The following is a 12,423-nucleotide window of genomic DNA, read 5'->3' on the forward strand; positions in this document are numbered from 1 at the left end:
ATAAATATCGTCGTATTTTCGTCATATAGATATCAGCATCTGCAACAAAATGCATATTTTCTCTCTTTTTTTATTCTTTTGAATTTTATTTTTATTTTTTATTTTATATTTTTTGCTTTTATATTAAGGTTTTAGTAAACTGTTCCATTAAAAAAATAGATTTCTCTGACAGTTATTTTATATGTCAGGCTAAATTATGATGGACAAACTAAACAGACCTAAACATTAAAAGAGCAGTTTTAAAGGCTTTTAAGTTGCACTGAAATTAGTATACAACAAGGTGTTTTAACATCCGTAAAAATGATATTGTACCTCCTCGCATCACTCGCTGACCTGGCAAGATTCAAAGCGATGAAAACAATCTGCCCCCGTTTTTAATTAGTCTGTATTTCCTGAAGTCATTAAGCCATTTCAGCCTCCTAAACTCCTCCGTGAAGCTCACAGCCAAACAAAGGCTCATGGTGCGTTTGGCGTCCTCTCTGAAGAAGCGTGTGTTTTGTGTGTCCCGGTGCAGGCTGGGAAGGGCATCCTGCGCACCATGAGAGCCAGTAATGACGCGGTGGCCGATCTGATTCCTGTAGACGTGGTTATAAACCTGACGCTGGCCGCCGGCTGGTACACCGCGGTGCACAGGTGAGATTTGCTTATGCTAGACCCGCAGGTCATTAAACGGAGAATATTAGCATGAAATATCCCTCCGCTGATGTATTTGCGTAAGGCGGAAATGTGCGGTTGTTCACATGTGGCACGGTGTGATTTCCTTGTTCTGTGTTTTTATTTCAGACCGAAAACTGCACTCGTGTACAACTGCACAACCGGAGGCATTAACCCTTTCCACTGGGGCGAGATCGGTGCGTAACATGCTTTTCTATACAATACATATTACATACATGTGATGTAATGTAGTGAAATGTTTTTCCTTAGTTCCTCATCTCCCAGTGCAACAACACACAGAAACAACAACGAGTTTAGGACATGCATGTGCATGATAAAAAATTGAATACAGAATGTATGAAGAAATGATGTGAATAAAAGGAATTAGAATAAATGGAAGACAGAATATAGTAGAGAGAGAAAATAAATATAGAAAATACATATAAATAAATAGATACATTAGCTATACAGTTGGATTTACAGTGTTGGAGCATTTACTCAAATTTTTAACAAATTTTACAAATAAATTGTTTTTAATAAGTAGAAAAACTGAAATGGTATTTTGTTGTAAAATTAACTCCGAACATTTTTTTGTTCTTAATTCTCAATACTTTTGTTTTGCAACTTTGAAAAATGAATATTTTTTTTAGAAATAGTATGCAGTATACAATAAATGTTTGAAACCGTGTTATGGTCAGTATTGTATTACATTGTATTATTGTTTAAATATTAATTAAATCATTTCAAAGAAATTGAAGTAAACTGTTGAATTAAACATGACATTTTAAAAGTAGAAAGACTGAAATGGTATTGTCTTGTAAAACATACACTAATATTTTTACAGTATTTTATTTTAAATTTTTTTACAGTGTACATACTATTTTTTTAAATTTTTTTTTTTTTAAGGCAGTATGCATGTTGTAAACAGTAGTTGCAAAAATTGCTAGTAAATTTCACAACTAATTTCAAAGAAACTGCAAGTAACACATTGAATTAAACATGAAATTTTGAAGTAGAAAACCTGAATGAACTCCAAGAATTTTAATTTATTTACAACTTAAATATTTTTTATATTGTACAATCCTGTTAAAAAGCATATAAAATAGTATGCATTAAATGTTTGAAACAGTATTATTGTCGCTGTTGCATGTTTAATTCCAGGTGTCAGAAGGAGCTTTATTACTAAGTATGTTTATACACACAAGGAATTTGACTTGGAAAGACTCTCAAAATTAAAAATAAATCATAATTGCATAACTTCAGGTTCATTGAAAATACAAAAATGTACAAATAAATAAAATACAAAACAGTGTGCATACTATTAATTTAATAGAAAAAGCATATGAAATATTATGCAGTATGCAATGCTAAATGTTTGAAAGAGTATCATTGTCACTATGTTGTATGTTTAATATTATAGTACATTTAATTCAGGTGTCCAGACTGATGTTCAAAAATAAATTATAATTGCATAACTTAATCCTCACACTGGACACAATGCAATGCACACAGTTTGAGTGCATTGCATTTGCATACTGCACATTTTAGCAGATGCATACTGCTTTGTTTCAAAAACGGCTCACAGTACATCACTGGGATCATACTGTACTGTATGTGTGCGGTGTGTGTCGTGCCGGAGGGCAGATCACTGGTCAGAGCAGCTGAAGCGTTTCCATGGCAACAGCAGGATAGAGGGTTTACCATGAGCAACATCTGGCTGCCAGCATCACCATGCCAACGGCCAGAAACAGTGTAGTGTTACGTTCAGATTCATGCTTCAGTAAATAGTGGTTTAGTTAGTTGTCATATTATATACAATATCGTTTGCTTTCCAGAGCATCACGTGATGTCCACATTCAAGAGGAATCCTCTGGAACAGGCTTTCCGTCGGCCTAACGCCAACATCACCTCCAATTACCTGATCTACCAGTACTGGATCCTCGTCAGTCACAAGTTCCCCGCGCTCATCTATGACCTGTTCCTCCGACTGTCCGGACAGAAACCACAGTGAGAACAAAACAACCTCTTAAGAGTGACATTATACTCACATGAGCTGTTCTGTTCTGATAAAATAGCACGGATCTGTAATATAATATAATATAATGTAATCATTCAAATGTTTGGGGGTAGTAAGATTTATCAGTGTCTCTTCTGCTCACCAAGGCTGCATTTTTTTCAATTAAAAATACAGGGAAAACAGTAATATTGTGAAATATTATTATAATTGAATTAACAGTTTTTTTTATTTAAATATATATTATAAAATGTAATTTATTGCTGTAATCAAAGCTGAATTTACTCCAGTCTTCAGTGTCACATGATCTTCAGAAATCATTCTAATATGCTGATTTGCTGCTCAAGAAACATTTATTATTATTATTATCAATGTTGAAAACAGTTGTGCTGCCCAATATTTTTGTGGAAACCGTGATACATTAGATTTTTTTTTCAGAATTCTTTGATAAATAGAAGGAAAAAAACCAGCGTTTATTTGAAATAGAATTGGAAATCTTTTATTATGAATGCCTTTACTGTCACTCTTGCTAATGCATCCTTGCTGAATAAAAGTATTAATTCATTTAACATCTTACTGACCCCAAACTTTTGAATTATAACATATTTTGTATTATAGAAGTAGGAATAAAATATCTATAGAAAACAAATCATTAGAAAAATAGCATGTTTTGGTAAAATGTTATATTATATTATAGAAATAAGAGAAATGTCTATAGAAATTAGAAAAAAATTATTGTTAATATATAAATAGAAATATTGGTATTTATTACATTATTAATTTAATATACTTGAATGTAATATGATTATTAATAATTATTAACATATAGAAATCAAATATGTATGGAAATTAGAAAAATATATTGTCAATATATAAATTATATACACTTAGTATAATATACATTTATGATTATTAAAATTAATAATGAATGTTGTTTAATACATTATTATATTTGTTATATTATAGAAATAAAATATCTATAGAAATGAGAAAATGCATGCATTGTTAACATAATTAGAAATATCAGTAATTATTTTATTATTAATATGAATAATTCATATAATTTAATCATAATACATATTAATATAATTTCTTATGTATTATATTACTGAAATAGATACAAAACAAATATCTATGATGGTGTAATTGTCATTGGGCGAATTCCAAACGGAAGTGAGCATCCCTATGCCCTACTCCCTTCGAAGGGCAGAGTTCTTTTAAGGGTGCAGGGCATTACTGTCTCGTATAAGCGTTTGACTACCGTCTTAAATCATATTTCTATCACTGACGAAAAATATTTTGTCTTGCATTAAAATAGACATGCCTATTCTATTTACGTTTGTATGTGAAGTCGAAATCAAACCCAACTTTGCTTTAAAAAGCATCCAAGATCTACTAACCGTAGATCACATGATCACAAACGGAATTCACTTCCGTGACGTGACCATCGCATGTTCCCTTCGCTAACGGACTTTTGGAAGGGCCCTTCGTGAAGGGATTCAGTTGTTCACTTTCGTTTGGAACGTCTCTACAAATGGCGTCCCCTTCCCGAAGTGCCCTTCAAGGGTGTTTGGAATTCGCCCATTGAGTGTTCATGTCTGTGTGACCTGTGTTCATTCAGAATGATGCGCATTTTCAACCGTCTGCACAAAGCCATCGGTCTGCTGGAGTACTTCAGCAGTCAGGACTGGGAGTGGAACTCCGACAACATGAACATGCTGATGAGTCAGCTGAGCGCCGAGGACAGGAGGGTACGGCCACACACACACACACACACACACCGCATGAACACACTGACAGTCTGTGGACCAAACTCTGCTGAACTCTTCCTCCTGATCTTTCAGACCTTCAACTTTGACGTTCGTCAGCTGAACTGGCCCGAGTACATCGAGAATTACTGTATCGGCACCAAGAAGTACGTTCTGAACGAGGACATGTCAGACATTCCCGCCGCCAGACAGCACCTGAGGAAGTACGTCCACCTGATGATACGTTTACACTGTTATTGAACTGAACTGAGCTGAATAACGACACCATAGTCTTCTGTAGAGCTGCTTTACAGCTCAAATTGAAGTTAAAAGTATTAATTCTTTACCACAAACCTTTGAAGGGTAGTGTATATTATATTCAAATGAAATATCTATAGAAAAAAATGGAAATTAGAAAAGAAAAAAGGAAAAAAATTGTTTTATTATTATTATTATTAATTATAATACACTATATAAATGTATTATTAAAATGTATTTACGCTATTTTTAGTGGATTTAATACATCCTTGCAGATTAATGACAGCATTCTTACTGTCATATATTATATTATATATTATTTTATGTTGTATTATATTATAGAAATAACATAAGATAGAAATTAGAAAATAAGACAATGTTTTGCATGTTTTGGAAATGCAGAAATGGAAAAATTATTATTAATTATAATGTTATAATATAGTCCTTGAATAATAATATAATAAATGTATTATTATGACTGTAGATACTGTCAATTTTAAAAGATTTAATGCATCCTTGCTGATTAAAACTATTTTTACTATTATATATTATATTATATTAAATAAAATATCTGCAGAAATAGAATAGAATAGAAAATCAGACAATATAACGTTTTGGAAATGCAGAAATAGAAAAATTATTATGAATTATAATGTAATAATGCAATATAATATAAATGTATTATTATGACTGTAGATACTGTCAATTTTAAACGATTTAATGCATCCTTGCTGATTAAAACTTTTTACTATTATATATTATATTATATTAAATAAAATATCTGCAGAAATAGAATAGAATAGAAAATCAGACAATATAGCATGTTTTGGAAATTATATTATATAAAAATTATATATTATATTATAGATGTATAGAAAATTGAGAAAATAAAACAGAGTGTATTGGAAAATAGAAATTATTAAAAAAAAAACATTATCACGATTATATCATTAACATATAATAAAAATAAAACTGCATGTATTGAAAAATAGAAATTATAAAAAAAAATTGTCATTATCATGATTCTATCATTAGCATATAATAATACATATGAAAGCTTTGTGTGATGGTGAATAAATAATGGCCTGTAAACACACTGCAGCCTGTCCATAGAGAAGAGGAAGCTTGATTAAACACACACTGAGTTTGCAAGTTGATAGTCTTGTATCAATAGTGTTTGGTGTTTCATTGAATTATTGATCCTCCGTTCACAGGCTGAGAAACATCCGATACACGTTCAACACGGTGCTGCTGGTCTTCATCTGGCGCGTCTTCATCGCTCGCTCTCAGATGGCCAGGAACATCTGGTACTTCGTCGTGAGCTTGTGCTTCAAGTTCCTGTCCTACTTCAGGGCTTCCAGCACTCTGACCCAATGACCGGAGCAACAGGAAGTGTGTGTCCTCATCCTCCGAGCACTTCCTCTTCCAGAGGTGTCTTCAGCCATTCACACACACACACACACACAGGTGTTTCTTTAGCTTTCCTCACCGGCTGCTCGCTCCACCTGACTCCTCCATGTAATGTTTTTAAAGGTGTCCTCTTTTATAACGACTGTCCTTAATACCGATTATATATGCAACTGCATTTTACAGTTTCTCCTTTACATTCTCGTCACCATCCAAAATCCAGAGACGCTGCCTTTGTGTCTTCTGATGATTTTAGCCTTCTCGACTACAGACAGTGTTTCGGACCACTGGATCTTCGAGGTGTCCATGACTTACCGCTCAAAGCTTTGCTGTTTTCAGCCATTTCTCACTCTTTGTGAGTGTGTGTTTGTCTTTTAACGGTTCGTTTGTGTCCTGTCTGTTCTAATACCATGTGATCAAGCCGGAAAACTCTTTCGGTTTTGTGTTTTTTTTCTTGTTTCGTTTGCTGCGTTCGGAGGGAAAGGCCAACAGATCTGATGCATTTATAACATCTCACACATTTTTTTGCCAAGTCGTCGCTTGCTCAACTGTATATCCACCAGTTTAATCATAAACACTCAAAATCAAAAGAAAAAAAGTCTATTCATGAAGAAAATGCAGCCTATTTTTAAGGAACTAAAATAGTTCCTAAAATAACATTTTCATGACAATTAAGCACTTTTACCACCAAATTTAATGCATTTTTTAACGATTCTAGAATTATTCTAAAAGTCAATTCTCATTACTGTAATACAGTGCTTTTACAGTATTACTGTAAAAAATAAATACTGTTATATTATTACATTTTAAATATTAAATACATTTTTATTTAACAATTAATATAAAATATTATATATAATTATTGTAATTTATTATAATTGTACTTATTTTTAATAAATTAAATGTATATATAAATAATAAATATAACTTTAATTTTTTTACATTTATTTTATTGAATTATTATTATTGATTAATAATTCAATTTAGAAAATATTAAAATATAAAATGACATTTTTTTTCCAAATTTCTTTGAAATATGACATACTCGACCCGTTTCACCCATTTATGTCTGTTAATTTTTCTGTTTGTACAGCAGAACACACAGTTTAGCGTCAGACTCTTTCTGCGAGTGTTAGATGAGGATATTTCTGTCTGTAGACGGGCGTAAGATAGTTTCATCGGTCTGTAAATATTCTAGATATATAAATATATTCCTTTTCAGATGATATACATACCAAAAATGTACAAATGTATATTTGCGAGGGTGAATCAAAGGCTGGTTAAGAACATCTATTTCCGGAAATGACTGAGGGCTTCCCATATTTTTTTGAAGAAAAGCGAAAAGTGAAGAATAAAAGCGTCGAGTCTCTATTTCAATGTTGTTTTATGTGTATTGACCACTGTTTAAAGTGCTCTGAATCTAGAGACGTAAAGGGACTTAAACCTGCAAACCTTTTCATCCGATTTCAGGATGAAACCAGCTTTTCATTAATTGACTTTGGTAGTTTCTATGCAGCACAACCTGTGCTTCTTCCTTCTAGAAACGTTTCTATTTTGTTATCGTTTGCTTTTTCACCTTTCTGAAGCACTTTTATTTCTGTTTGCTTGTCAGATGAGCCAAAATGAGTGCATTTATAACGTTTTATGAATCTACTACTCCGCCAGCGGTTGAATATAAACCTGACGGCTAATATTTCGTACAGTTTTACAGCATCGTGATCAATCGACACTATTTGAGGATCTCATGAGTGTTCATTTTTCTACACTCCCCCTGGAGGTCTATTGCTAAGACGTGTCTGCCTTCTGTCGTCCGGTCTTTTGTATGTCGCACACAGTATTCATGCGTCTTCCTCAGCTCGTTTAGCAGTAGTGCAGCGATTACTTTAGGTGATTTGAGATGTTTTTTCTCCTGCACGTTATGAGTCTCAGTAGAGGAAGCACACGCACACTAAAATCTCCTCTTAGAGCATTCCAGACATGAAAAACACAGCCATTTTTCTACGAGAAACGAACACCTTGATGTCTTAACAACGGCAACCAACGTTTTTTTAAGCCAAGCTGAGCTTTCAAATGAAGCTTCTACTGCCAACGTGATCTTTACAATCTCAAGCGTTTGTGCTCTGCCACTGATGTTTGTACAGATGAGGTGATTGAGCTGCATTGGGTTTGCAGTAAAATGATTTTTTAAAAGAAAAGTCCCCTACTGAAAACGTTTCTTTTTTTCCAATGTAACGCGTGTTTGCTTTTTACATGAGATTTTCGCAGTAGTGGCTGACCTTCCTCTGCTCAACATTTGTCTCCATGATGTGTTGTACGGTCGAGGTCCTTGAATGAAAAACTGTACTTTGATCAATTGTGTGCTTGACCGTTTGTTGCAAAAGAATTCATGATAAAATAAACTGAAATGACCAAGTTCCTGGTTGTCTTCATCTTTTATTTCACCACACTATGAAACAATATCAACACAAACATGGAATAATATTCAGAACTGGTTTTGTATGTTTTATGTTCTGGGTCAATTTGACCTGCAACACATTTTTGGGTTTTCAGGAATACAGGTAAGAATGTCTGTCTTGAAAGTGTGTGACTATTTCAGGTCATGAACATGGCTGGAAAGTTTCAACGCTCTGAGGTGTTGTGGCATGTGCGTATGAAATCTGACCTGCAAATTTTTAATTTAAAGGCAGGTGCACAGACAATTTAAAAAAGTGTGTATATATATATATATATATATATATATATATATACCTTTAATTTGTTATTAAATATATAACAAACGTTTACACCATAGTTATAATAGTTTTTAAAAATCTCGTTATTTTTTTTGTTAATGCACTGAAAAAAAATGGTGTAGGATTTACTTTGAAACCATTTTTACTCAGAAATTGCTAGCAGATTTGAGAAATAATTACAAAGAGACAGCAACACACTGAATTAAACACAGTTTTGAGAAATTCTTGTAAAATGTACTCCAAAAAAAAAACTTAATTTACAGTCATTTACAACTTTACAATTTTGTTTAAAAAAGTGTAACCGCTAATGCTAACACTTCCGCTTTTATTTTTTATTTATTTATTTTTTTTGAATGGCTGCCACTGAATAAACAGCTTTTTAGAGGAAACAGTTGATCATTTAATTAATCTTCAACATGTTTTACACTAAACCGTACTTTTGGATTGAACTATTTTTAGAGTTTACACCGGGAAACAAATGCCGTTTTATAAGAGAAGTCACTGACTTTTTGCGACAGGTGGGATTCAGCTTACGGCACTTCTCATTCATTCCTATGGGATCCGTAAACGGCGATTGAGTGTCGCACAACTCTGACTGAAATGAAATGACGTCAAGGCTGTAATGTGATTGGTTATTAAGGCACACGTGATCCACGTTGACCGTTACTGCTACTCCCAGAAAACAGACGTTTGGAAAAAAGAAACATTTATTCGTCTTATTAAAAGTCGTTTTACCATCAGAGTGATTCTGAAACTGATATTTCAAGGTAAAAAAAAAACGTACATTTACTTTATAAAGTTCACACAAAATGAAAATGTGTCTTTTGCTGCTTTATCCTGTAGCTGCTACTCCCAGAAAACACGTTTGGAAAAAAGAAGAAACATTTATTCGTCTTATTAAAAGTCGTTTTACCATCAGAGTGATTCTGAAACTGATATTTCAAGGTAAAAAAAAAAACGTACATTTACTTTATAAAGTTAACACAAAATGAAAATGTGTCTTTTGCTGCTTTATCCTGTAGCTCTGAGCTCATCTTTAACTTTCAGCACATATATAAATGTACAGTCTTTCAGAAAACAGACTAATTATTCAAATTAATTTAAATATAGCGTGAGAATGTCATTCCACGAACTGGTTGTGAAAGAAGTGGCTTGAATTTGTTAATTTTGAAGTGTGGTTTGGTCAGGTTACGATATGAACCAAGCAGATTTAAATAAAATGCCTGGCCACAACTTCCGGTTTCAAGAAAACTGCACTTGTTTTGGTTGCACCATTATCGGGGTGTTTGAGGTGTAAACTCTTATATCTAGATGGCAGCAGAGAAAGACCGAGTTTAGCCATATGAGCGGTTTATGATATTTAATAAACTTCTAAATCTGTCAGGATGGATTTCAGTCAAATGTGATTCTTGATGATTAATGTGTTAATATCAAGATCATTTATGATGACCGCAGGATGAATCTTCACAGACGGAAGTGAATCAGAAAATGTGTTTAAGATCATTAATGTGTGCTCCCGCCCTCATCTCTGTGGTAAGTGGTTTAAACCTAAACCCTCATTCATGAATGTTTCCCGTTTTGCGCTTCTCCTTTAATTCTTTTAGGAAACAGGTTGCCAAAGTTGTAATTTGTGTGTTTCACTTCCTCTTGGGTGCTTTTAGCCTTTGAATAGCTCACATTTGCAGTGTGTTTGTGATCACTGTTTGCATGATTACAGGGTTGCCTGTATTCTGAGACAAAATGTTCTGCAATTTTACCTGCCATTAGTTTTTAAAGGGGTCATATGATGCTTTTTTAAATATCATTATTTTGTGTATTTGGTGTAACAGAATATGTTGACATGCTTTAATGTTCAAAAAACACATTATTTTTCAAATACTGTACATTATTGTAGGTCCTCTATGCCCCGCCTCTCTCAAACGCTTCGTTTTCTACAAAGTCCCTCCTTCCGACAAGCGCAGTCTGCTCTGATTGGCCAGCTGACCCAGTGCATTGTGATTGGCCGAACACCGCAAGCACTCGTCGGAAATGTAACGCCCCTTACCATAATCGCGAAAGAAAGTTCTGTAGGTTTGTAATTGATATTTTTGGATGAAGGATCTCTTAAATCGGTGCTCAAAGATTCAAAGGTTTTGGTTCAGTCTTGTTTTTCAGCATCATCTGCGCTGACCAGCGCTTCCTTCGGTCTGTAGCGATGGCTCATGTTTTCATAAATCACGTCTTCTGATGCCGGTGAGGACGTGTCCGTGATCTTTGCTGTCATGTCTGGTTTTTTGGGCTCTGTCTCAGATGTTGAGGTGTTGTTCTCTGCGTCTGCGGCTCCTGCAGGACGCTGTCGGACCGCAGCGTATTCACTGGTCAGCGAGGCGATGCCCCTGATCTCTCCTGACGGCGGGTCAGCGTTTGTGAAGTCGATGGAGGAATAATGAAGAGATTCAGGTGCACTCGGTGCCGTGGATGACCGCATGCCTTTATTGGCGTAAACAAACTCACTGTCATTATCCAGAGAAACGGCCTGATGGAGAAGAAACGGCAAAATGAGTGAAGAAGATCTGCTGCACGACTGTCTGTAATGTCTTTGAGGATGAATAACTCACTGTCAGAATGAGTCCAGATCTGTCGTCTTGTCTGGATTCTGAAGGTTTTTCTTTCCTTCTTCTGAAAAACATGTTTTCAGATCTTTGAAAAATTGATGCTTACATAAAATCTCAATCAGACTCACAAATCCTCCTTGTGATGAAGCTAAAAGCAGGTAAAGTCTCAGAACAATGTGTGATCCAGGATTATTATCGTTAACTAAAACTAAAACCAAAACCATTTAAAAAAAAAGTGTTTTGAAGTCTAAAGTCTATATTTGATTTCAGCTAGTTTCTGAAGCAACAATTTCACTTAGTTTAAACTGAAGAACTGAAATAAAAAACTGACATAAAAATAAATAATAAAAAAGAAACTATATAGACACATAAACACAAATATATGTGTGTTTATATACCAAAAATGACAAAAACACAAAATTACTAAAACATGATTTAATATGATAATATAAAAAAATATAAACGGATTAAAAATATTAATCATAAAAAAGCATCATAGTGATACTAAAATAACACATTCAATATTAAGTTTAAAGTTAAAATATTTTAACTGTACTAAATAGCAATAAAAAAGCTAAAAATACACAATTACTAAAACTTTAGATTTTATTTTAATACTATTTTACTTTAGTTTTAGTAATTTTGTTGTGTTTTTGTAATCTTTATTAGTTTAAATTAGATTTTTTAAATTAATTTTAGTTTAATTAGTTATTTCAGTACTTATAATTATTTGTATTTTATTTCAGTTAACATTTATTTGCTTTAAAAAGTATTTTAGTATAATGACCCTGTGTTATGCTTTATACTTTAGAAAACATTTACCATAATAGCTGAAAAAATCTCTAATGTGTGTGTGTGTGTATGTGTGTGTATACAATCTCAGATGTGAAATTTATATTATTACATATTAAACTTTTTAAAAGTGTACTCTAAAGTGGTTAGAGCCTAATGGTTAGAGAGACGGACTCGTAACCCAAAGGTTGTGGGTTCGAGTCTCGTACCGGCAGGGGGTGTAG

The 12,423-nt window shown here is 33.5% G+C and overlaps 1 protein-coding gene across 1 annotated transcript in view; it reads left to right on the plus strand.

Moving 5' to 3' along the window:
* Positions 1-6,807, plus strand: part of LOC107662226 (fatty acyl-CoA reductase 1-like) — a gene marked incomplete at its 5' end in the record, with an annotated part of 8,428 nt that extends 1,621 nt beyond the window's left edge. The window contains 6 exons of the mRNA XM_016452166.1: positions 515-633; positions 784-851; positions 2,490-2,661; positions 4,290-4,419; positions 4,513-4,640; positions 5,889-6,807. Of these exons, the coding sequence (XP_016307652.1) occupies positions 515-633; positions 784-851; positions 2,490-2,661; positions 4,290-4,419; positions 4,513-4,640; positions 5,889-6,051 (780 nt within the window). The remainder of the gene's footprint in view (positions 1-514; positions 634-783; positions 852-2,489; positions 2,662-4,289; positions 4,420-4,512; positions 4,641-5,888) is intronic.
* Between the last annotated feature and the right edge of the window lie 5,616 nt (positions 6,808-12,423).

This window comes from Sinocyclocheilus anshuiensis, unplaced genomic scaffold (assembly GCF_001515605.1).
Source record: "Sinocyclocheilus anshuiensis isolate Anshui unplaced genomic scaffold, SAMN03320099.WGS_v1.1 scaffold1543, whole genome shotgun sequence".
NCBI classification, from domain to species: domain Eukaryota; kingdom Metazoa; phylum Chordata; class Actinopteri; order Cypriniformes; family Cyprinidae; genus Sinocyclocheilus; species Sinocyclocheilus anshuiensis.